The sequence below is a fragment of the Cololabis saira genome, chromosome 3 (assembly GCF_033807715.1).
Source record: "Cololabis saira isolate AMF1-May2022 chromosome 3, fColSai1.1, whole genome shotgun sequence".
Lineage (NCBI taxonomy): Eukaryota > Metazoa > Chordata > Actinopteri > Beloniformes > Belonidae > Cololabis > Cololabis saira.
The window spans coordinates 48,624,805-48,651,120 of record NC_084589.1 but is presented as its reverse complement, the minus strand read 5'-3'; the positions used below and the strand labels follow the sequence as shown (position 1 = coordinate 48,651,120).

At 42.2% G+C, this 26,316-nt stretch overlaps 1 protein-coding gene across 1 annotated transcript in view; it reads left to right on the top strand.

The window, feature by feature from the left end:
* The window catches only part of LOC133440735 (NACHT, LRR and PYD domains-containing protein 12-like), a 239,256-nt gene that overhangs the window by 129,148 nt on the left and 83,792 nt on the right, over positions 1-26,316 (top strand). Inside the window, exons 6-7 of the mRNA XM_061718052.1 lie at positions 1,871-2,044; positions 18,107-18,280. Of these exons, the coding sequence (XP_061574036.1) occupies positions 1,871-2,044; positions 18,107-18,280 (348 nt within the window). The remainder of the gene's footprint in view (positions 1-1,870; positions 2,045-18,106; positions 18,281-26,316) is intronic.

Genomic DNA, 26,316 nt, shown 5'->3' with positions numbered 1-26,316 from the left:
TTTTGCATGTAAAGACTTATGCGATGAACTAATGCCTAAATGTTGTGGGGGGTGAGACTATTCAACAGAGACCCATTATAATACATTTTGATCAACATGACATAAACAACTGATAATGTAGGAAACAGCAGAAAATTGTACATTATCATTTGCATGGATGACAAATGCATTTGCAACTTGTTCGAAGAAATGAGAAACTGCTTTTTTGATGTGCACAAGTGACACAATGATGTGAAGATTGAACAAGTAGTTTTGAGAATTTCAATTCTGATCTGAGAAATGTACCAGAGTGGGGGAGTCGGGGACGTCAACAGCACACAGCAGGCATGTGGAAGCAGCAGCGGGATGACCAGGGGGGGGGGGGGGGGTGGTTGTCAGCATCACACAGCAGACATCCACGTAGGCAGGTGGAAGCAGTAACGGGATGACCGGGGATGGGGGGGGGGGGGCCGGGACCGCAGGCCAGAACGCAACTCCCGAGGATCCGGCTTGCAAACATGCACAAAAAAGAGAAAAGGGGGGGCCAGCACAAGAAACTACAGGAGCGATGGACAAAACGATAGCTATGAGACATTTGTAAAAATGGAAATGGAGAAGAGAGGAAGGGAAAGAGAGAGGAGAAGAAGGGTGAGAGGCACCGCCCAGCGGATCATGTTGGTGCCCCCCTGCAGCATAAGCCTATAGCAGCATATCTACCGCGAAGCTATATTTGAGACTAACTATTATAGTCTTGTTCTATAGCTGCAACTATGACTACTGACTCTAACACACTAGAGTTTACACTACCTAGAGATTTACCAACACCAGCTAGAGGTTTACTAAACACTAACTATAGGCTTTACTATACAGAAAGGTTTTAAGTTTAGTTTTAAAGGTGGAGGTGGTGTCAGCCTCCTTAACCCAGATTGGAAGTTGGTTCCATAGTAATGGTGCCTGATAGCAGAACGCCCGCCCTCCAAATCTACATTTAGATACTCTAGGAACTACGAATAAACCTGCACTCTGAGAGCGGAGAGCTCTGCCAGGAGAGACACTATCAGGTCTTGTAAATACTGCGGAGCTGAGCCGTTTTGGGCTTTATATGCAAGTAATAAAATTTTAAATCGGATTCTGAATTTTACAGGTAGCCAATGGAGCGACGCTAACATTGGGAAGACGTGGTCTCTCCTGCTGATTCCTGTCAGTACTCGTGCTGCTGCATTTTGGATCAGCTGGAGCCTATTCAGCAAATTACTTGGACACCCTGCTAATAACACATTACAGTAATCTAGTCTAGAAGATACAAACGCATGAACTAGTTTTTCTGCATCGATCCGCGAGAGGATTTTCCTAATTTTTGCAATATTACGGAGATGAAAAAACGCTATTTTACAAACCTGATTAACATATGGTTTAAACGACAAATCCTGATCGAAAACAACACCAAGGTTTCTCACAGTTGCACTGGAAGCCATCGCAACACCATCTAATCCCTTCCTAAGATGCTCTGGACCAAGAATGACAACCTCTGTTTTATCTGAATTTAGAAGCAAGACATTTCTGGACATCCTGTCCTTGATGTCCCTAAGTCATGCCTGAAGTTTAACTAACGGTTCTGTTTCATCCGCTTCATAGATAAATAGAGCTGCGTATCAACAGCATAACAATGAAAGTGTATGCAGTGATTCTGGATTATACTTCCCAATGGCTGCATGTATAAATTGAACATTTGCATGCAGAGAAGAGACATGCAGCAATCACTTTGATCAACACTTGATGATTATTAGTTGAAATAATCAATATTCATTGATATTATATCATTTATTTCTTTGTTAAATTACATAATCAACTTTTAAATAACCTCATAATTTCCCTTTAATCTCCTCTGCAGGTTGAGTGACTGTAACCTCTCAGAGAACATCTGTGCAGATCTGTCCTCAGTTCTCAGCTCTCAGTCCTCCAGTCTGACAGAACTGGACCTGAGTAACGACCACCTGCAGGATTCAGGACTGAAGAAGCTGTGTCCTGGACTGGAGAGTCCACACTGTCACCTGGAGTCTCTCAGGTCAGAATACACCAAGGGCCCGATTTACTAAGATCCTAAATAAAGAGTACTAAATTGCGTGTGCACTGAAAAAGTTTGCGCGTGCTGTTGTTGCGTGGTTTGCGGGTGATCAACTAAGATTGCGTGCGCAATTGATAACAGGTGCAAACAGCAGTATTTAAATGAGGTGTTGCGTGTCTTAAGGTTTGCGAGCGCAGATCTGCGCCATGGAGAGTGGATGGAAAGCACAGTCACAAGTCACAAGCGCAAAATGAAATTTGACGAGTTGGAGTTAGAGATATTAGTGGAAGAGGCAAATAAACACATTCATGAACTACAGCAAAGAAATTTAAACATTACCAAAAGAAACGCAATATCGGAGAAAACCTGCGATAGAATAAATGCAGTTGGTAACACAAAAAACGGAAAAACGTCTGGTTTTTCATATTTCAATTTTAGGCACAGATCAAAAATACGAAATAGAAAAACGGGCCACAGGACTGAATTTGATTTTAATATTTAATTGGTCGGGTTTGCGTGACCCGGCGGTGCTCGGCATGATCTGAGGAGAAAAAGACATCAGACACAGAGCTGGAGAGCGCTTTGATTCAATCTATTTATGAGTTAAGTTTTTATTCAGATGTCCACAGTATATTGCAAATATTATATATTATATAGCAAACACTGACAGTAAATGTGTGACAGACGGGACCATATGGCCGTCGATTTAACGCAGAACCATAATTCAGGTGAAGCTGCAGTCTGTCTGCGCTGATCCTGACACAGCGGGTCGGAGCGGATTTGGTCATGATGTTTTGTGATTAATAAGCACGGGTTTTAATTAAATGTAATTTACGAAGGATGATTTCACGTTCAATAAGATAAGTAATCAATAAAATACAAAGTTTTGGCACAAAGGCTTGGCCTGCTTGTGGGCGAGTGGAGGGGGGCACAATAAGAGAAGGTGGCAAGATATAAGGCGAAGAACTAAAGAAAAAGTGGCCTTTAATAAAACTTGTGCAACCATTTTTAAAATAGCATGCAGCAGAATAAAGACTCTCTCTGCGTATTCTTTGATTTTGGATGTCGCCTCCTTGCCACAATAACGGGAGCAGCAGATTAGCACCTTCCTTTCGAACGTATTAAATACAGACGCAATCACAATACGCGCAATTACTTTCAGGCTTGGTAAATCTCATTGCGCGTGGTAAATGGAGCAATTTGCATCTTCCCCTCCCAGTATTTAGCGCTCTCTGGCGGTTACGCCCCATATTGATTATTCATCAGGGCAAAAGTACTAACTGAATTGCGTGTGCAATTTAGCGCATTTCAGAGACGCAATCCTCTTTGCACGCTGTTAGTAGATCAGCTGGCACTTTGGTTTGCGGGTGCTGTCAAGTTTGCACAGGTTTTAACACACGCAAACCTTTAGTAAATCGGGCCCCAAGTGTTCAACTGTTGATCATTAGAACTGTTTGTTTGGATGTTTTATTTGATCCCTGTTAGCTGCTGATCTTTGACAGCCGTTTCTCTCGGGTCTCATCAGAATCATCAGCTGAATAACAACATTATCATTAATTAAAATACATAAACATACATGCTCACAACTCAGAGACAACAGACACTAGGAAACCTCCACAAAGTAAAAAAATAAACCCAATATGATCAGCACAATGGCATTATGACTCTATGTTCCCTCTTTTTAAAGTCAGGATTTACATTTTCTCATCACACTCTCAAATAAGATATTAAGAAAAGTAAAATCCATAGCTCAATTTAAAAAGAAAATCTTCTCCATTTTTCAACAACACAACAACTTTCTTGACAGCGTGAGATAGAACAAACAATCATGTTCTGTTCACATTTTAACACCCCCTACTTCTGAAAAAGGGGTTGGCTCGGCCTGATGGACCCCGGCCTGATATTTTTTTTTTCTTTTTAATAAACTTTTGAAAAATTAGAAATGAATACACTAAAAAACAACAACAGTACATATATAGCCAAAAGTCTTTAAATAATAATGAAATCGTTTTTCTAATTTTAATTTCTGCCTGGCTGCATCCTTCTGCCTCTCTGGCAGCCACAATTAATTTTGCTGCGGTCCCTCACCTCAACACACTCGCGTGCGGCGACCCTCCCCCACCCACTACGCCGTAGGCTCTGCTGTAACGCAGAACCATAAATCAGCCTTTAGCCAGTTGTCACATCAGAAGGAGCCTTAAAGCAGGAAATATGTTTTGATGTGGATGGAAATATGTTTTGTTGTGGTTTTCTGCCCAACCCTGGATTAAACCATCATTGGTAAGCTGTCATAATATTAATTATTTCTGATAACATTGTCATGACGCTGAATATATGGCCTTTCCTATATTGTTTGTTGCTGTTTGACCGCCGTGTCTGATTGTGTTAAATACATGTCGTTGCACATTGTAAACTGTTGTCGTGTAGGTTGAACACACGTGTCTGAATTGATCTACTCAGCGAATCCGACATCCAGGGGCGCAGCTTGTGAACAGGCAAGGCAGGCAACTGCTTGGGGCCCCGAGTTGTTGGGGGGCCCATGAGGCCCAAAAAAAAAAAAAAAAAAATTTTTTTTTTTTTTAATAATTACTTTTATTACAAAAGTGTTTCCTATCAGGGGTTTTGAGGACTAAAAAAGTATTGAAGGCTGTTTTTACTGTACAGATCTCAAAATGTGGTAACCGCAATGACCACATCCTCCTCCTTAAACAAACATAAGGCAATTATCAATGACATCTCAGTAGCCAGTAAGAAACCTCCCTTACGGGGCCCCATGTTGTCATTCCCATGATCACGGTCATCCACCTGTATGCAGTGTCAAAAAAAAAAAACTACACAGTGTCGTGTGTGTAAATTAGCAGTGTGTAAATAAATATAAATTTCATAAAGTTTTCGTTGGTGTCAGTTTATTATAACATAACGGTGATGAACGCTGGTTTGAGGGGCCCCCTAGAAATTCTTGCCTAGGGCCCCAACAGACCCTAGAATCGCCTCTGCCGACATCTATGGCTAAGATGAAAACTTAGCCTTAAAAATAAAAATATCCCCACGATAAGTCATAATTATGACATAAAAAGTCAAAATGATGAGATAGAAAGTCATAATTATGAGATAGAAAGTCATAATTATGAGATAGAAAGTCATAATTATGAGATAGAAATTCGAAATTATGAGATATAAAGTCGAAATTATGAGATAGAAAGTCGAAATTATGAGATAGAAAGTCGAAATTATGAGATAGAAAGTCATAATTATGAGATAAAAAGTTGAAATTATGACTTTTTAAGTCATAATTATGACTTACCGTGGGGATATTTTTATTTTTAAGGCTAAGATTTCGTCTTATTTTTTTCTTTTACTGGCGGTGATGGGCTTCCATAGACATCACTGGATGTCATTTGATTTTTATCTCCAGTTTGATACTTATATTTTAAAGTTTGCATTAGGGTTATAGTTAGGTTTGACAAAATGACTGGTAAATCCATGGTGCTGAAACCTCATTTGAAGTTCTGACCGTGTCCCCTGCGTGCTGTGGTTGTGTGTCAGAGAGCTGATCTGTGGCATTTTTTTAGCGATTATGTTTTAACGGAGATGTTTAGGCCTCAAGGGCCCATCTAGAATGCTTCACCCCCCTTAGGCTGGGACCCCTGCTCCGCCCCTGACCTTGACAATCATGTGCATTTAAGTAATCCTCACGTTTTATTCTTAAACTTACTTCTGATTGTCTGCTGAAAATCTAGATAATTGTTGGGAAAACGGGAGTGATGCTAACATGTTAGCCGGTCAATGGCTATAATGCTGTTGTTATTGTTGTTAAAATTGTTATTGTAAGATGTTGTGGGCTAAATTGAGGTTTTTACAGGGTATTTTGTATATAGTTATTATTGGTAGTAGTTGTTATTATTTGTGAGCAATAAATTTTACTTGACCTATTTTACTATTTGAAATTTTGTTTGTGTTTGCACTTGTTTCTTTATTTAATTGCTGCTCTGAGTTGTTGTATTACTTATTTATTACAAATCAGAATCAGACTCAGACTCTTCTCTCTATTGACAATGGTTATGAATGTATGTTGTTTGGGGACTTTAACATCAACTGGCTGGAAAAACGTGGTAGATCAAAATTAAAATCAATTACAGAGAAATTTAAATATGAACAGCTCATAGATAGACCCACTCGAATTACTAGAAACAGTGAAACTCTTTTAGATTAGATTTTTACAAATAGGCCAGAAAGAATAACAAAAACATATAATCTTATTACTGGACTTTCAGACCATAATATGACACTGATTGTAAGAAAGCTAACTAAAAAACGTCTAGTTCATCATAACAAAATGGAAAATTCCATTTTAACAACAGGAATTCCCAAATCAAAAATAGCTAACTTTGAACATGATCTGAAGAAAATCAACTGGGAAAAAGTAACTAAAGAGCCAGATCTAAATTATAGTGTCAAAAGCTTTACCTCTACTTTAAGCAATCTAATAAATAAATACACAAAAACCTGGAGAAGTAAACCCAAAAAATACTCTCTTCCATGGTTTAATAATGATATTCTTCAAATCATTAAAAAACGAGATCTTGCTCTGAAAAGATCCTTAATAACAAAAAACAACACTGACCATCTCATGTATACTAGCTTGAGGAATAAAGTGGTGTCTGAGTTGCGGAAGGCCAAGACTAATTATTTCTCCAAACTCATTGAAGAGGCCAATGGCTGTAGCTCTAAACTATGGCAACACATAAACAGATTAACCAATTCCAGTACGCAAAAGCATCCTAAAATAAACTGTCTTAAGGTTTGTAATGAGCCCATTTACAGTAATGAGACCATTGCAAATGTTTTTAACCACTTTTTTATTGAGTCTGTAACAGAACTGGCAAGTCATTTTAAAACTATTGAGTCAAACTCTAAAGAAGTGAATCAGATTCATTCTGAGTCTTTTCATATCAAAGAAGTGTCTCAGGATAAAGTTAAAAAAGTGATTGTGAACATGAGTAACTCCATGTCAAAGGACATTCATAATCTACATGCTGTCTTAATCAAGAAGTATCTGAATTGTCTGCTGGAGCCAATTACTTATTTAGTAAACCTGTCAATAAAAACAAAATCATTTCCAGACAGATGGAAAACTGCAATAATTACTCCGGTCTATAAATCAGGAGACAAGGAGATAGCAAGTAACTATAGGCCTATTGCTATCCTCCCTGTAATATCAAAAGTCCTGGAGAAAATTGTAGCTGAGCAATTGATGGAACATTTAGAGTCTAACCAATTGCTTTACTCACAGCAATTTGGATTTAGACAAAAATACTCCACAGAAACAGCTAATTGCTATTTGCTTGAAAGAGTCAAAGGTCTACTGGATAAAGGACTTGTTGTGGGGGCAGTGTTCTTGGATCTAAAAAAAGGCCTTTGATACTGTTAACCATAGCATCCTACTGAGTAAGTTAAATCAATTCAAAATGTCACCAGCAGCTCTGCAGTGGTTTAAGTCTTACCTGGAGGGGAGACAACAATGTGTCAGGGTCAATGGGGTGAAGTCAAGCCTGCATACCAACAGCATGGGAGTACCACAAGGGTCTGTACTCGGACCACTGTTGTTTTCCATGTACATTAATGACTTACCAAACTGCTGTCCGCGTGTCAACTGCCAGATGTATGCTGATGACACTGTCATCTACGTGTCCGCAAAAACACCAAGCTTGGCAGGCGAGCAGCTGACACAGGCACTACTAAATATTCATAAATAGCTTGAGCTGTCATATTTAACTCTTAATGTAAAGAAAACTGTCTCCATGTGTTTCTCTATACGTGATAGGGCTGCTAATGACATATTTGAGGTATGGATCGACCAGGAAAAAATTGATGTAGTGACCGAAGTCAAGTACCTAGGCATTATTCTGGACAAGAATTTAAAATTCAACAGTCAGGTTAAGCAAATTTCCAAGAAGGTCAAACCAAATCTAAATTTATTTCGTTATATTCGAAGGAATTTGTCATGTCAAACTGCTCGATTATACATGCATGCAATGATCTTTTCACATCTGTCATATTGCATCACATCATGGTCATTTGCCTCTCAAACAACTCTAAAACCTATAACATCATTATACAAGCAGGCAATAAAAATTATGGATCAGAAACCTATGAGATGGCACCACTGTGAAATTTTAAGAAAACACAACCTTTTAACTTTTGAAAACTTTGTGAATTTTAGTAGTCTTAAACTGGTTTTTAAATGTTTATATAATCATGTTTCACCCCTGTTCTCTGAAGTCGTTATTAGGCATCAGAGCTCTGGTAGAGTAACCACACAGGCCTGCACCAATGGTGATTGTCGTATCCCAAAATATAAGACCTCTTTTGGTGAGTCGGTTTTTTCTGTGAAGGGTGCAAAACTCTGGAATTCCTTACCGACTAATTTAAAATTAGAAACGTGTGGCAATATTTTTAACAGAGGACTCAAACTATGGCTCAAGTCAAAACAACAGTGCCTACATGAATAGGTCAGGTCTGGTTCTGATCTTGAATGTTGTCTTTGCTTTATATCTTATGTCATCCTCTAATTTTATTGTATATCTTATTGTATTGTATTTATATTATTTTTTTAAAAAGCCTCCTGTGGACAAGTGTTGCAAATTAGCATGTATGCTAAAACACTCAAACAGTGCATTTGGTTTGTCCTATGTTATTGTGATGTCCATAACAAATAAAGAAATATAATAATAATAATAATAATAATAATAATAATCAGAAAAAGCTTTTTTGCCGGTCAGACATAAAATCGGACGAGAGGACTCCGGTTTACACCGATGGCACCATTAATACGGACGCCATTTTTAGAGGAAGGATGACACTGGGATGGGGGGGAGGAGGGAAAAAAAGGCATCTTCACACTGTGTATTAATACCTAGTGTCAAGGTGCAAAAAAACACCTCAGCACAGAGAAGCAACATACACACAACAAAACAACATCATAAGCTTATGGGTATATGATATGGGAGGTCGGGGGGGGGCCGGCACAGGTCATCCAAGTGAGGGCCGCGGCCATTGCAGCTGGCGCTCAAACCCGGAGTCTGTGTCAGGAGGGGCTGATAAGATGGGGGCCGAGAAAGGCGTTGACATTAATTGAGGGAATTGTGTGTGCTTATCAGTTAGTGTCTGTGAAGCAATGAGTCTGTCCGTGAACCTCCGCCCAGATCCGCTCACAGCCAAATGTGTGTGAAAACAGGATCCGCAAGTGTTTGTGGGAGAGGGAAGGGCTAGTTTAGGACAGAGTCATCTTGTTTACATTCCTCCAGGAGATTGTGAGCAGGAGCGGTCGTGCCAAGACCGCTCTGTCAAGGTCAAATTAGTAGAATCAGCAATTGTTTTGAAAAAAGGCAGCCCCAGTAATTTTCGGTCTTCCTTTCAGTCTCTGAATCATCATTGTTGGGCGTCGTCATGTGAACTCTGGACTTATAAATGTGTACGTCATGTGAACTCTGGACTTATAAATGTGTATGAACATTTTGTGAATGTGTATATCCAACTTTGAAACTGCTCAGCTGAAAATCGGCTGCAATGTGCCTCCTGGTGATCTCGGTCGAGATAGTAAGTTACGACACCTAGGAGGGGGGTCAGGCGCAGTATAGCCCCCACAAACCCAGCAGGGTTCCCGCCAGACCTGGAGGAACAAAGGAAAAGACAACGCAAAGGGACCAGGAACAGACTCCCTGGGGTGACGACACCAGGGGGGGTTCAGACTCAGTGGAGCCCCAGGAAGCGAGCCCTGAAGGGGGGGACTGTCCCTCTCAGTAAAACCGCCCCAAGCCCAAAAGCGGGAAGCACCCAATCACTTGCCAGGGGCTGGTGACATCACGCAGCCCGCGGAACTCAAACTCCCGTCCTGCCCAGTGCATCTCTCTCTCTCCCTCAGCCAGCGGACCGGACAAGACGTGCCTGCGAACGGTGCAGCCGCTGCCGCATCTACTCCCCGAGAGCCTGGGGCGGGGGGGGGGGAGCCGTTCCGGACCTGCATTAACAGGCCGGGCGTAAAATCCGATACCAGAGTGCGGCACTCTCAACTCTCTCTGTCTGCTAACTCCTTTCTTCCTTTGAGCACTTTCCCCACACCAGGGACCGTGCGTCCAGGACGACTGCTCCGCCAGAACCCGCCGTAGAAGCTCCAGCCTTGGACCCGCGAACCCCTCCCGCAGCCTGGCGACACACACGGGACGTGAGCCGACGTTCCGAGGGAGGAACCGGCCCCCCCGTCGCAACGAGGCCGGTGTTGAGGCCGCGGTCAGGACCAGAGAGCCGGCGTGAGGCGCCGCTGCAGCAACTGTTGCCCTTTTCTTTTTGAAGTAGGAGCAGGACAGAGACTGAGGGACCGCTCGCTATCGGAGCATCCCCGCCAGAAGCGATCGGCGGTGGGGTCAAAGCTGAACCGGACCTCTCCGACACCGGGAACCCCCGGCAGGAACCCGGTCACCACCGACAGAGCCCGCAGCCCAGATCCAGAATCCAGAGGAGACGTGAGGTGGCGTGTGGGCGATCAGTCAGTTAGAACGGTGTAAAGCTGAACTTATGTTTAATGAGATTACTGTATGCGTATTACTGTACGTTATCATTATTGTGCTCTTTATCATCATTTTTATTATTGCTTTGATTTCTTTTTCCCATTCCATGCATTGAACTTTCATTTCATTTTTTTATTGATTGTTGTTTTCCTAGTTAATTAATTGTTTTATAATACTTAAGTAGTGTGCCGTCAGGATTTATTGGGTATCTATTCACATCTTCTTTGATACCCGTATGTAAATAAATTCTGATTGAGTTTTAACGAGTGGTTGTTGTTATTTCATGCAAGATTTGGTCACAAATTGATTTGTTTAAGCAGAGCCTAGTGTTCGGATATCACGCCTTCACTGTTATTCTGTAAGATATAGTAAGATTTGCTGTTCTGCAGGATAATTCAAATCATAATGAGACTGATTTTCTGCTGTTTAGTTATCACAATTTCCTCCGAAGTAAGGCATCGGGGGTGGTGCCCCTACGAGAATTATCATTTTTGATAATACAATTTGATAAATAGTCCACTTTATTAATTATTAATAATTCTTTAATAGAATTATCATTAGCCTTCGATAACTGGACAGCCAAGCTACCCGAGTTGCACAACATCATCATCATCATCAGCGACTCCAATCAGACGAATAGTGATCAATTCCGGCCAAGCTGAGCTCCCAGCTTCTCCATGTTGTTATCCATCTTGTTAATGAGCTCAAAGACCCCCGCCAGCCTGCGGTTCTGCTCGAGAATCGCATCCAGCTTACGGGCCTGCTCCCCCAGCATAAAAGTCAGAGCGCTGATCGCTTTGCTTGATCCATCTGCCACGTCCGGCAGCCTGGAAAAGTGAGTAAAAAAGGCCGCCGGCGACTTACGCATTTGTCGATACATCAGGAAACTCCCACCTCCGATCATGGAGATAATCAGGAGAAATCCTGCGATCATAAATCCAAATATGTAGGCATCTTCTACGTCCTCGATTGACATTATCGCCATACACAAAGGCTTCCACGACTTGTACGAATCCATTGTGTACCCAGCAAAGAATGTCTCATCAGGGCAAGAGGGCTCCCTTACCCCCTGTCTTCTTGTTGCAAAAATTTGGTCAATTGTGCTGAGAGACCAGTTAATCAATTCCATGTTTGTAGTTTCGGAGGAGTGAAAAGAAGGAAACTCTGGAGACGAGACAAGCAAGCAGTAGCAGGGCAGATAGATAGGGAGAAGGAGCAGAAAAAGCGTCCGCCTTAGTCGAGAGCCAGAAGTAATCAGTAATATTATATATTTAATTATTTAATACATCCTAAAGAAATTGCCATTCCGTTTGTTGTGTGTGTGTGTGTGTGTGTGTGTGTGTGTGTGTGTGTGTGTGTGTGTGTGTGTGTGTGTGTGTGTGTGTGTGTGTGTGTGTGTGTGTGTGTGTGTGGTGGTAGTGGATGGGACGGGACAGGACGGGAACGGGGTGGGGGGCGCCTGCAAATATTTTAACTAGGGCGCCAAATGGGTCAGGAACGGCCCTGCAGCAAGGGGTCTCCCTGTGAAGCTGCTGAAGGTGTTGGTGCACGTGTGTGGGTGAATTGCGAATAAAGAGTTCTGCACTGAAACCCTGTGTCCTCTCTGTCCTGTCGGTCTGGCACTCGCCCTGCTACAAAAAGAAATAGATGAAACGGAAACAGTGTCAACACAATAAACAGATTAATAGCTCAATTCTTAACAATCCATTATATTCTCCTGAGTAAACAAAAATATCTTGAGCTTCTTCTTAAAGCTTATCATATTATCTAAATTCCAAAGGTCTGGTAATTCACTCCACACCACCATCGCTCTGTGATTCATTGTCTTCTGTTTTAAGTTACTTCTACATGGAGGCAACAGAAAATGACCTGCTGATGTCCGACTCGACAAATGACTGCGTGTGTGACAAAAATGATAATCTTCTGCAGAGCACGCATTCTCCACTTCACCAGGATAGATGGGGATTCATTATACTTCCACTGGTCTAATAAAGGCGCTGAATGACTCAGCCAGCTGCTTTGTTCTGATTTACCTGCAGCCTGGCCAGGTTACGTTTGGTTGTACTGGACCAAATCACGGAGCAATAATCTACATTTGACAAGACTGATGCGTGTATCACCTGTTTAATCAAATCATTAGGCAAAAACTTCCTGCAGTGTTTAATCACAGCTATACCTCTACCCATTCTCTGCACTATTTGGTCAACTTGTCTATTCCAGGACATTTGGTGTTATGCTCACTCAAGAATTGAAATAGCCAAATGTGCCAGGGACCCCAAAAGCAAAGACACTGAGACTGAAGTTGCAAATGAATGTTTTAATGAGTAAACTCAATCCGGGGGAGGTGGATGGCGCGGTGGAGCGGGGAGACACTGGATAGACTGGAGGGAGCCACAGTAGTCAACGTCTAAGCGCTGAGTGTTGTCTCTCAGCAGCTTATGAAGGCAGCCGTTGATCATGATGGTGGAGCAGCTGGGCTGATTGGAATCTGCCACAGCTGTGCTGGATGCTGGCAGAGGGACTCCTGGCACAACATTTGGCTCTCTACAACATCCCCTAATACCTTCACTTCTGTTACTTGCTCTATCGCTACATCACCCATAGTTAAGCATAGCACAGGGTAATTTCTAAATAAATGTTTTGAAACTAACTAAAACCGTACAATTTCTCTTCACTTGATTTCGGATCAAAATACATCTCTGATTTCCTTGTCCATGATGAACCAACCAGAACCCTCAGGCCGTCAGGAACTATCTGTACCCAGAGTTAAAACCAAACATGATGAGTCAGCGTTCAGCTTTTGCTCCTGACCTGTGGAACAAACTCCCAGAATGCATCAGGGATGCTGAAACTCTCTAGCTGCCTCACAAGTCAAAATGAAAATCTTTTTATTGACTTATGTCTGTCTGCCTTTATTACTGCTTTTAAATTCTTAAATGTTTTATTCATTTTTTTAAATATTTTTATTTTAAGCCCTTTGAGTTGTCTTATGCATGAAATATCATACACAAACTTTCCTAAATAACCGCATGATCTCTCTTTAATCTCCTCTGCAGGTTGAGTGGTTGTCAACTCTCAGAGAACATCTGTGCAGATCTGTCCTCAGTTCTCAGCTCTCAGTCCTCCGGTCTGACAGAACTGGACCTGAGTAACAACCACCTGAAGGATTCAGGACTGAAGAAGCTGTGTCCTGGACTGGAGAGTCCACCCTGTCACCTGGAGTCTCTCAGGTCAGAATCCACCAAGTGTTCAACTATTGACCTTTAGAACTGTTTGTTTGGATGTTTTATTAGATCCCTGTTAGGTGCTGACCTTTCACTGCAGTTTCTCTGGGGTCTCATCAGAGTCATCAGCTGAATTACAACATTATCAGAAAATAAAATTCATAAACATACGTGCTCACAACTTAGAAGCAACAGACACTAGGACACCTGCTCAAAGTAAAAAAAACATTATAATCAGCACAGTGGCATTATGACTCTACATTTCTTCTTTTAAAAGTCAGGATTTACATTTTCTCATCGCACTCTCAAACAAGATATTAAGAAAAATCTAATCCATAACTCAATTTAAAAAGAATACAAATTTTTGTTTCCATTTTTCAACAACTTTCTGGACAGTGTGACATAGAACAAATAATCATGTGCTGTCCACATTTTAACACCCCGCACCCCCCTTCAGAAAAACTACACACACAAACACAAAATAAAGAGAGGAAAAGAAACAGTTTCAACACAATAAACAGATGAATAGCTCAATTCTTAAAAGTCAATTTTATTCTCCTGAGTAAACAAAAATAACTTGAACTTCTTCTCAAAGCTTATTATATTATCTAAAGTCCAAAGGTCTGGTAATTCACTCCACACCACTCTGTGATTCATTGTCTTCTGTTTTAAGTGACTTCTACATGGAGGCAACAGAAAATGAAAAGCTGATGTTCGCCTCGGCAAATGATTGTTTTGTGAAAAAAATGATAATCTTCTGTAGAGTGTTTCTGGTGTTTTAGTCATAACTACTTTATTGAATAAACTTATCAATGAATATTGCATCCTACATTCTCCACTTCACTAGGATTACATTATATTTCCACTGGTCTGATCAAGGCGCTGAATGAGTCAGCTAACTGCTTTGTTCTGATTTACCTGCAGTCTGGCCACTTTACGTTTGGTTGTACTGGACGAAATCACAGAGCAATAATCTACATTTAACAAGACCGATGCATGTATCACCTGTTTAATCAAATCATTAGGCAAAAACTTCCTGCAGTGTTTAGTCACAGCTATACCTCTACCCATTCTCTGCACTATTTGGTCAACTTGTCTATTCCAGGACATTTGACTCTCTACATGTGGCAAGGTGGAGGTGCAGCCACTCAGGTTGATTAGGGCACAGGTGGGCCCCATCAACCTCTCCACCCTGCCTGCCTTCATAAGGCGTGGCTGCAAAGCAGCAAGGGGTCTGCTGTGGGAGAAGGTGCTTGTGCACGTGCGAGAGTTTCTGGTGAATAAAACAGTTTTTGCACTAAAACCCTGTGTCCTCTGTCCTGTCGGTCAGCCCCCGTACCACTAGCACTGCTACACAGGCGCCCAACGTGGGGCCCGACAGGATGGAGGAGGGAGGCACGGAGCGGGCCCTGGAGGCCCTGGCCCGAGCACTGGCGGACCTGGCAGCCCTGCTTCAGGGCCAGGGTGAGCAGCAGCTCGCAGCGCTGGAGAGCTGGTGGCGCCGCAGCCAGCAGGCCGGGAGGCAGAGGGTGCGGGCTACCAAACGACGGCTCCCGAGGCGAGGGACCCACGGCACGACACACCCCGGCGCCACAACAGAGGTTCGCCACGGCGGTCCCGGAGGATGCGGTCCCGGAGGATGCGGGCCCGGAGGATGCGGGCCCGGAGGATGCGGGCCCGGAGGATGCGGTCCCGGAGGATGCGGTCCCGGAGGATGCGGTCCCGGAGGATGCGGTCCCGGAGGATGCGGTCCCAGAGGATGCGGTCCCGGAGGATGCGGTCCCACAATACAGCAGTGAGGATCACATCGTATAAAAGATAAAACTGCACTAAGAAGAAATATACCAACATAAGAAAAAAAAACTGTTTCATAATCACCATCATCATAATCATCATCATCATCATCATCATCATCATCATCATCATCATCATCATCATCATCACCACCACCATCCCCGTCATGAAGTTGGTCATTCTGTCAAATTAAGAATGTTGACTGCTCTGGGGACAAAAGAGTTTTTATGAATATTTTTGGTTGCACCTACCAGAGTTCAGAAGCACAAACTCTCTGGAGAGAGGACGGGAGCCATCAGCTGCGATGCTCAGAGCTTTCCTCCTTACCCTGTCCTTGTACAGCAGGCACAAAGCCTTTTGGGACTTGCCAATGATTTTGCTAGCGATTGACACAATCCTAGACAGTTTGTTTCAAGAACAGCACTAACCTGGTTTCAGTCCAATCTAAAAGACAAAGACAATTTTGTGTATTTAGGTAACTATATATCAGAGTTAACACAAATAATATGTGGAGTTCCTCAACGTTCAATTCTGGGGTCTTTGTTGTTTAATATTTACACACAGTCACATGGTCAAATTTAGAAAAAGAACAAAATGTGCGGCCATGACTATGCAAATGACACCCCAATCTGTATAAGCATCTCACCTAGAGTCTATAATCCAATTCAAATTTTTTTCAAATGCATTGATCACATTAAAGAGTGGATGTGCCAGACTTTTTTCAGTTAAAGCGACACTACGTAACTTTTCCACCTTAATATCATATTTCCAGAGTCATTGTGATGGTACATCAACTTCCAACAGGTTTAATGACACCTCTGTCATGGTCTGAGGGGTTCTGTATCGCCTTCACTGGCACTATGTAACTTTGAGGAGCATGGTAGGAACCCTGCCACACTAAAAAACTACAAATCGTTACGACTTTGACTGCTTTACGGCATACGTCACTTCCCCCTCCTTGCCGATTCGCAGTCGAGACGAAAATGGGCGGGGCGTGGAGCTCAGAGCTCCGCAGAACCTGTTGCTGCGTTGCGGCTGCAGCAGCTCCACACAACAGACGTGGGGAAAAGATCCTAATGGTTTAACTTTTCAACGGTTTCCTGCTCGGAGGCAGAACCACGCAGGCCAAGTATCTGATATAACAAAGTAAAAGAGTGAAAGAGTCGTCGGCTCGCTTTGGATCGCGGCTGTAACGACCAAACACCGGCTTCCACACAGTAAAGCCTGAATTATGGTTCTGCGTTAAATCGACGCAGACCTACGGCGTAGGGTACGTGGCGACATGCAACGCACGGTGCGTGTCGTAGGCTCTGCGTCGATTTAACGCAGAACCATAAACAGCCTTAAACCACAAACACTCACACAGACGGGCGTCGGATCAAAACAAGGGTTTTATTCCCCACTTCTCCAGCTAAACGCAGTTGCTGGCCAGCTCTCTGCGGTGCAATTAACCCCAATCTTCAGATAAAACTAGTTTGTTGAGGAAAAAATATTAACTCTTATTTGTAGCTGCAGAGGAAAAAAATAATCTCACGAGGAAAAGAAAAATAATCACGCATCGGAGCCTCTTCACCATAATATAGCGGTCAAAAAAAATAAAAGAGAAGTAAGAGGGATACAAAACATGTACTGTATGTTGTACTATTATACTAATTTATTGAAACACATGGCTCTTCAGTAGGGATTAATTATTATTATAATTAATAATAATTAATAATCATTATTTTCTCCATATACCGCTCCCTGGCTTCCTTGTTTAAGGTATCCCGGTAAATTCCAGTTCCTTTCCAGCAGTTTAACATCTTTTTTTTTGCGTTCTGTCTGTTCACTTGGTGAAACAGAAAAGCGTCCCGTGTTCTCTCATCAAAACAAATGCAGCGACGGGACAGGATTCTTCCGGCAGTACGCGCTGGTGCTCATGGGAAACGTAGTGTTCTTTCTGGTAAAGCACTACCGCTTTTGTCCAAAAGATGCCGCCAAACTCAGAAAAGCTGAAAGTTACGTTGTGCTGCTTTAAATGAAGATAAAAACAGAAATAATAGCGTTTGAAACCAAGTAAATAAGATTAAACGTCAGCACTCAGCTTCAAGTAGTCAAGCTAAAAACAAATAGCCAAATCAGGGAGTGGTTTTGGACTCAGACCTGAACAGCCACAATAAGACAGTAGTGAAGTTAGCCTGTTTCATTTAAAGAACATGTGGAGGAGAGTGGACCATACAACACTTTCTATACCCAGAGTTAAAACTATACCCAGAATGGATTGGGGATGCTGAAACTCTCTATAGCCTTAAGTCAAGTTGAAAACCTTTTTATTTACTTATGTCGTCTGTCTTTAATTACTGCTTTAAAATTCTTAAATTTGTATTCATTTTTTTTTCATCTTTTTATTTTAAGCCCTTTGAGTTGTCTTGTACATGAAATGTTATACACAGACTTTCCTAAATAACCTCATCATTTCTCTTTAATCTCCTCTGCAGGTTGAGTGACTGTAACCTCTCAGAGGACATCTGTGCAGATCTGTCCTCAGTTCTCAGCTCTCAGTCCTCCAGTCTGACAGAACTGGACCTGAGTAACAACGACTTGCAGGATTCAGGACTGAAGAAGCTGTGTCCTGGACTGGAGAGTCCACACTGTCACCTGGAGTCTCTCAGGTCTGAATCCACCAAGTGTTCAATAGTTGACCGTTAGAACTGTGTTTGATATTGAAGGATTGTTGATGTGTTTCTGCTCATCCTCTGACTTTTCCTTCAGCTGATGATGGCCATCAGGTGAACACAAGGACAGAGTCAGCTTTAGTCTCAGAGCAGTTCTTTCAGAGTCTCTGCATGTGTGTTGTGTGTTGTGTCTCCAGGCTGTCAGGCTGTCTGATCTCAGAGGAAGGCTGTGCTTCTCTGGTCTCAGCTCTGAGCTCCAACCCCTCCCATCTGAGAGAGCTGGACCTGAGCTACAACCATCCAGGAGAGTCAGCAGTGAAGCTTTTGTCTGCTGGACTGGAGGATCCCCGCTGGAGACTGGACACTCTCAGGTATGAAGACAGAAGGACATCAGTGTGCTGGACTTTTCATTGTGTTGTTGTGAACATCATCTTTGTGGCTCTCTGGATTTTGTTGTGGCAATTTTTATTAATTGCACAGAGTAAAATACGGATACCTGCACCCGACATGTGGATGCTAGTCCTCTTAGAGGAAGTTATATATTACAAAAGAGATGTGACCTGAAGGAGCCAAGCCCAATGCTTATGGCTACTGAGAATGTTTGACCTAGATAGAACCTGGTCGACGTGCTTTTGGCTGCTGCTGCCCACGTTCCCCGGCGGTGACAGACGAGCCAGGACGCTTTTCTTTTGATGCAATTAAAAGTGTATTTATTGTGCTCAGACAAAGCATAACCATTTGCAGTTTTAGCGCCACAGCGGTCAAAAACCTTTCGCCCTTCCAGGCCAAACATCTGTCAAACAAATGTTACGTCATCACCTTTATACCTGTGGCTCAGGTAACAACACAGCGCCACCCACAGACACACACAGTGAACAACAAAATATTTGGCTCCTATATGACCCTTTCATCTGCATTTACATGTTTTATACCACAATGTTTTCCATGACACTTTGAGCAGAGATCTTTGGGAAGACGGAGCTGCTGCAGCTCATCTGGTGCTGCAGCAGAGCTGATAGATGCACTTCACTTCAACTGACCCGTTCTTGACCCAGTAAACATCCCAGAACCACAGCAGTGTGGTTTTCAGGCCCATCACAGAACAATAACAGCTGCACCTTCACTCATCCATGACATGGTCTCCTCCTGCTGCTGATTCAGCATAGATGAAATCAGATGAAAAGAATGTGTTCAAACTGTGCTGGAACATGACGACCACAGGACAGGACTTCAGAGATGCTGCATGCAAGTGCATCTGTCCAAGTGTTTGACTGTTCCTTCATCAGTCTGTGAGAGCCATGTAATGTCCATGTTTGCTGAGACTGTGCTGGTCTGACCCCCCTCCTCCTTTCAGGGTGGAGCCTGCTGGACAACGATGGATGACACCAGGTCTGAGGAAGTGTAAGTTTTGTTTTATTTCATTCACAGATTCAACCATCTTCACACTGACACATCACTCATTCACAAGTCCATCAATGATCACAACAAATCAATAATAACTGCAGCTGGATTGTTTGTTCTCTCCATCAGATTCCTGTCAACTCACCATCGACACAAACACAGTCCACAAACGCATCAAACTGTCTGACAACAACAGGAAGATGATGTATATGTGGGGGTATCACTTATATCCTGATCATCCAGACAGGTTTAGTTACTGGTTTCAGCTGCTGTGTAGAGAAGTTCTGACGGGTCGCTGTTACTGGGAGGTCCAGAGGAGAGGAAAAGTTTCTGTATCAGTGAGTTACAGAAGAATCAGCAGGAAAGGAGACTCTGATGACTGTAGGTTTGGAAGGAACGATCAGTCCTGGAGTCTGGAATGTTCTGATGATGGTCGGTACCGTGTCTATCACAATAACAAACCAACATCTCCCTCCTCCTCTTCCTCAGTCTCTGACAGAGTAGCAGTGTATGTGGACGTTCCTGCTGGAACTCTGTCCTTCTACAGTGTCTCCTCTGACAAACTGATCCACCTCCACACCTTCAACACCACATTCACTGAACCTCTCTCTCCTGGGTTCAGGTTCGGGTTCAATCCTGGTTCTTCAGTGTTTCTGTATTGAGTTCAGTCTAAAGAGTCTCCTCCTGTCAGAGAAACTGTCTCTGTTGGACAGATAGTTGAGTCTATACATGTCTGTCTCTGTTTCCATCAGAACACTTGAATCACATGTTGGTGAAACTGTTCTGAATGATTCCTTGGAAACTTCTTCCTCTTCCGGTCCTTTAAAGGTGGACGCTGCCGTTATTCCAGGATCCACATGTTGTTCTTCTGTCTGTTTCCAGTCAGAGCTTCACAGTGAACAGCAGCATGTTGTTTCTCTGCAGCTCAGTTCAGCTGAGATCATTCACTTCATGTCAGCTGCAGTTAGTTTGCTGCACATGTGACCAACTGTGATGTCAGAGAGGAATCACTGAGCTGCAATTAGCCTAGATGAAGTTACAACCTGCTGACAGATCTGAGCACAAGGTTGTTGTGAAGCCAGGGTTCATCCTGGTCTTTATTCTCACCCACTTCCTGTTCCAACCATGATGTCACAACTTGACTGTCAGGTTTCTTTAATGGTAAAGTGTTTGTTATGTGTGAGCTCTCACCAAGATGAATAAGATCCTTCCATCGTCTAGAACTGCTTCTTCATGTTCAGGTTCCCGGGGGTCGGCCTTGTTGATTTTACACTGTACTAAGAAGGGCTACTTTTTGAATAAAATTCCCCTTTGATGACAATATTTGATATTCACTCATTAAAAGTGCTGCCTCAAAATTTCCTCACAATAATTATCAAATTGATTTATCATGCTAGGAAACATATTTCAACACAAAACATTTTTCATTCTTAATTCATTTAGTTTGTTCCAATTTTCAAATGATTGCTTATGTAACATTTTAGTAGCAAATCATGAACATCTTCAAATCAAGTCCCATTTATATGAAATTAAGAAGCATAATACTTGTAGCTAATCATGAAGTCCCACATCTGTAGATATCTGGTTTAAAAATAATCAGATATTCAAAATCCCCACATTTGTACTAATAATCAAATATGTAGCACTGGTCTGAAGGTTTGCCTGACAGAGTGGTTGATTTAAGAACATCCATATGCGTTATATTTTATAATTCTGCTGGTGAGTATTTCCAGCAGTGTTATTTACTTCACTAATCGTTGAAAAGTAATTAGATATGTTATCTGAATGTCACTGATTGTTTTCTTTGTTGCCAGTTAAATGTGATATTATCTCATGTAAATGATGTTCATGCTTATAAAATTATTATTTGGATTGTGTGCTATGGTTAAACATAACGTTTGTTGCTGTTTATTGATTTCTATTATTCTATGGTTTATTCCAGAACCACATACACACACACCACATCTGTAAGTGCACTCTCTAGACTGGATTAAAGCACTGTAAAGGACATTGACCGCTTCCTGCCTCTTCATTTAAGTCTTGACATGCGCTTCATGATTAAAATACAGAGAATGCCAGTGTACAACTGTTAATCATTAAGCCTCCAAAACATATGGTCCTTGGAGCCGGATAAGGTCATTACAAAGTGATAATGGTTTATGTTCCCCCAAGTGAAAATGTATGTCCACACCGACGAATGCAACAACCAAGACTGATGGAAGATTATGAAGGGTACACCCTCCCACAGGCTGTCAGTTACCCTGCAGGAACCCCCGCTGTGATAGAGGAGACTGAATGGAGGTATAGAGAGGGATTTGCAGAGATGACACCCCTCACCCGGCGCCCAGGTCAGAATCACCCTGCTGAGCTCGTAGAGACATCTCCCAGTCACATTAGAGCACCTGTGTATGTGGGTTGGCCACAGCCGTATCAGGGCCCACCTGCAATGATGTATGTGCTGCAGCAAATACAAGAGAACCGGAGGCTGCAGCTGATGGTGATGGACATGAGACGTCAGATGGACAGTAGTGGTGCAGCCCCTCCCAGTTTAGTCTCCACTGCTGCACCATCCACATGAGAGGCCGACTCCTACCGGAGGAGAGGACACCAAGCCCCTCCATCCCAACCTCCCATGCTCCCTTCACCACCGGGAACACGTCATCCACAGCCCGGAGACCAGTAAAGGCAGTCTCTGTCACCACCACCCTTACAGGCCACACCGCCCCTTCAGCAAGGGAGCACCGCCCGCAGCAAAACACAATTAAGTTTAGACAGGAGTTAGAACCAAGGTCTTATGTTCACATTGTAAATGTTCATCAATGTCAATATAAAAACGATTTCTCAGAATCAGTTGTATAATATCCAAATATGTGTGCTCTTTATCTAGAAAACCCCAAAACAATTATAATACATTAAAAGGTTTGACATTTTATCTTTTTTAATAATAATTATTATAAAAGGCAAGATCCACAGCAATGGTACATTACATTAATGAGACGAAGAAAAAATACTGTGGTTTAATGAATTAATATTAATGACCGTGTGTGTGTGTGTGTGTGTGTGTGTGTGTGTGTGTGTGTGTGTGTGTGTGTGTGTGTGTGTGTGTGTGTGTGTGTGTGTGTGTGTGTGTGAAACAGAGAGAGTTTTTTTGAGTTTTTCAAACCACTTTTATTTACTCAAAAACGTGTCCAACCAAACACACAGACAAAAACTTTCAGTACAAACAAAAACAATACAAAACCAATAAATTTCAACTCAGAATATTTCCAAAGAGCAGCATGCTGCCCTCCACTGAACACAACACCTTGTCAACACACCACATGTCATTAAACTCCTTTATGTTGTTAGTCAGACAGTAGAAATTAAAAACAGTCCTGAGTCTGACTTTTAACATCCGACAAAAAAATTAATCCAACATCAATATCCACAGAACCCTCCAGTCTGATTCTCCTGCTGACATAAATTGCCAATTTGTCTTGACCAATGAAAAAATTGTTTTACTGTGCCTGACACATAAAATGAACACCTGGTGTGAAAAAGTCTCACCAAACATCGAGAACATTCGACTCAGCAGGTGAAAGAGAGCAGAAAGACGAGCACACTCTTAGAAACAATGAAACACCGTCTCTCTCTGTGCACAGAAGGGACAAACAGGCTGAACATTTGGATTAATAACAGGAACAAAAGCATTCACAGCGAGCACCTCGTGCAGGAGCCTCCACTGTAAATCCCCAACCCTCCTGGTTAATGGAGGTTTATATAGTACTCTCCACCCAGGCCTCTGAGCCTGTGTGAGGGCCAGGGGCCTCATGTACAAAACGTGCGGCGCACAAAAAACGTGCATTCGCCACTTTCTACGCTCACGGTCGGATATACAAAAATTGATTTGAACGTAGAAAGTTGCGGTCTTTCACACACACACCAAGGCTGGTGTACGCACTTTTCTGAGGTTTTGTCCGTTGGTGACTCTCACTGGTGATGCAGTGAAGTGCAGAATATGAGGAAACGTGACGTCAGCAATAAGTTCACGACCACGTGAAGGACACGACAGTCCCCACATCACCAGATAAGTTACGCAAGAGTGGAACTGCAACAATCTCACAATCAACCACATGATCTGAACAAACAACTAAAGGAGCTCAACGATGGAACCTGCAAATCCTGATGGAACTTTGGCTCCGTTAGAGGAACCTGCTGATGCATCAGATCACACCGACCTGCTGGTCCAGGACTAAGACTGGACCATCAGCTGGTTTAGTCTGGATCTGCTGGTCCAGGACTGAGACTGGACCATCAGCTGGTTTAGTCTGGATCTGCTGGTCCAGGACTAAGACTGGACCATCAGCTGGTTTAGTCTGGACCTGCTGGTCCAGGACTAAGACTGGACCATCAGCTGGTTCAGGTACCAAGAGGATCTTCTGGATCTCTGCCCTGAACTGGACCAGCTGCTCCGGTTCAGACCAACATGATGCTTCAGCTGGAGCTGCTACAGGTCGGACATCTCTGTCACCATGACGACCGTATGGGAGGACTACTGCAGATTAAAGCCAGATCCTAAAACATCCCATAACTGTGTCTGGACAGAAAAACATTCAAATACATTTTGCAGCGAAAAACCGGTTCTGTAAAGTTGTCTTTTAAAATAAAACTAAGATGTCACGGAAAGTTTGATTAGTACGAACTGATGTGGTTCAGTAATGATGAATAAAGTTTTTATTGAATGTTTAGACAACTTTCAGAGTCTGATATGGAGTCAGCTGCAGGTGCTGCAGGATTCAGAAAGTGTTTCTCAGGTGATGGACCGGGACCAAGACCGGTCTCTCCTCCTGAAGATGCAACACAGCAACTTTGCTCTTTATTTCTCACGTTTGCACCTCGATAATCCCGCCAGCACAAGTTGTCTTTATTTCTGCAGCAGAGGAATCAGATCGTGATGCTTCATGTTTTAAATATAAGTTTATATTGTCAACATAAATGTTTTATGACAAATAATAAAGTACACATGAATTAAAAAACATTTTTCTTTCATTTATTGATATTAAAAATCAGAAGCTTATCATATAAATTGCGTCAGCTCTCCTTGTGTCGGAAAAACTAAAACTCTAAACCAGGGGTCGGCCACCCAAAATGTTGAAAGACCCATATTGGACCAAAAACACAAAAAACAAATATGTCTGGAGCCGCAAAACATGAAAAGTCTTGTATCAGCCTTAGAATGAAGGCAACACATGCTGTGTGTAGTTAGAACTGGGGGAAGATTTTTTTTTCATTATGCACTTCGAGAAAAAAGTCGAAATATCGAGAAAAAAGTCAAAATTTCAAGAAAAAGGCGAAATGTCGAGAGAAAAGTCAAAATTTCGGGAATAAAAAGGAAAGGAAAAAGAAAGAAAAAAAGAGAAACAATGGAAAAAAGAAGAGAGAAGAAAAAAAGAGAAAAGGGAAAAAAAGACAAAAAAATACAAAAAAGAAGAAAAAAAAGGAAAAAAAAAGGTCAAACATTTTTTTTAAAGCTCCAGGAGCCACTAGGCGGCGCTAAAGGGCCGCGGGTTGCCGAACCCTGGTCTAAACCTTCTTGCTTGTGTTGTTTTCTCAGATGTAAATCACTTTGGATAAAAGCGTCTGCTAAATGACAGAAGTAGTAGTAAACCAGTGATGAAAAGAATGTTGTTTGCATTTTATTCTAATTACTTTCGTTGATAAATGAAATACTGACTGTAACTGCGAGAAGGAACTATACGTAGAACCGTGATTTCTACCGGAACTCCAGATTGTAACACCCGGCGGAAGAGCGAAAGTTTGGAGCGAACGGAACACGTGAGCAATGATTCCTTTGAGGAGGACGGTTCTGTTGTTTCCTTTCTTTTTCCTCTTCAACAATGTCTAAGGTGAATCATCTGAGAGAGTTTATCGGTCAGCGACTAACAGCAGCTGCTGTAGAAATATTGTCAGTGTTTGAAAAAAGCATCTTGGAGTATGAAGAAGAGCTCGACCGTCAGCGCAGACTGTTGGACCTCGCCTGGAAACCTGAAATCAGACTCCACAGAGTCGGTACGTAACCCTGGAAAGTTGAATGAATGAACACACGAGTATGACTCCTACAAGATCCCTTTGTTTCCAGTTAAAAGCCGTGGTGATGAAGCAAACCAACTAAATGGGAAACTCCCCAGCTCAAGCAGCTGCTGATGTGGGATTCGGAAACATCCCGAACTAACTTGTTGTTCTGTTTACTTGGTGCTGCCTTTCATGCTCCATTCACACTCTGGACCACACTGATATTTCATACTTTATGTATGAATGAATGAATGAATTTTTATTTCGAACAAATTTCAAACAAAACAAAGTAAAAAATAAACATTAACATCTTCATATTTATGCAAATTATTGATTATTTCATTAATTGACAGTTGATAACCTTATCGATCGATCATCGATTAGTTTAGCTAGATTAGCGGCGTTTTTCCCCCATCTGAGATACAAACATAATTTGTTTTGCTTATATAAAATACAAAGGACATTTTAATCTATTCCTTAATCAAATATTTATTTGATACAAAAGTAACAAAAAGACATTTTTGTACCACAAGGAATATAATATAAAGTGCACTTCAAGGCTATTAGTAGTAGCAGAAGCC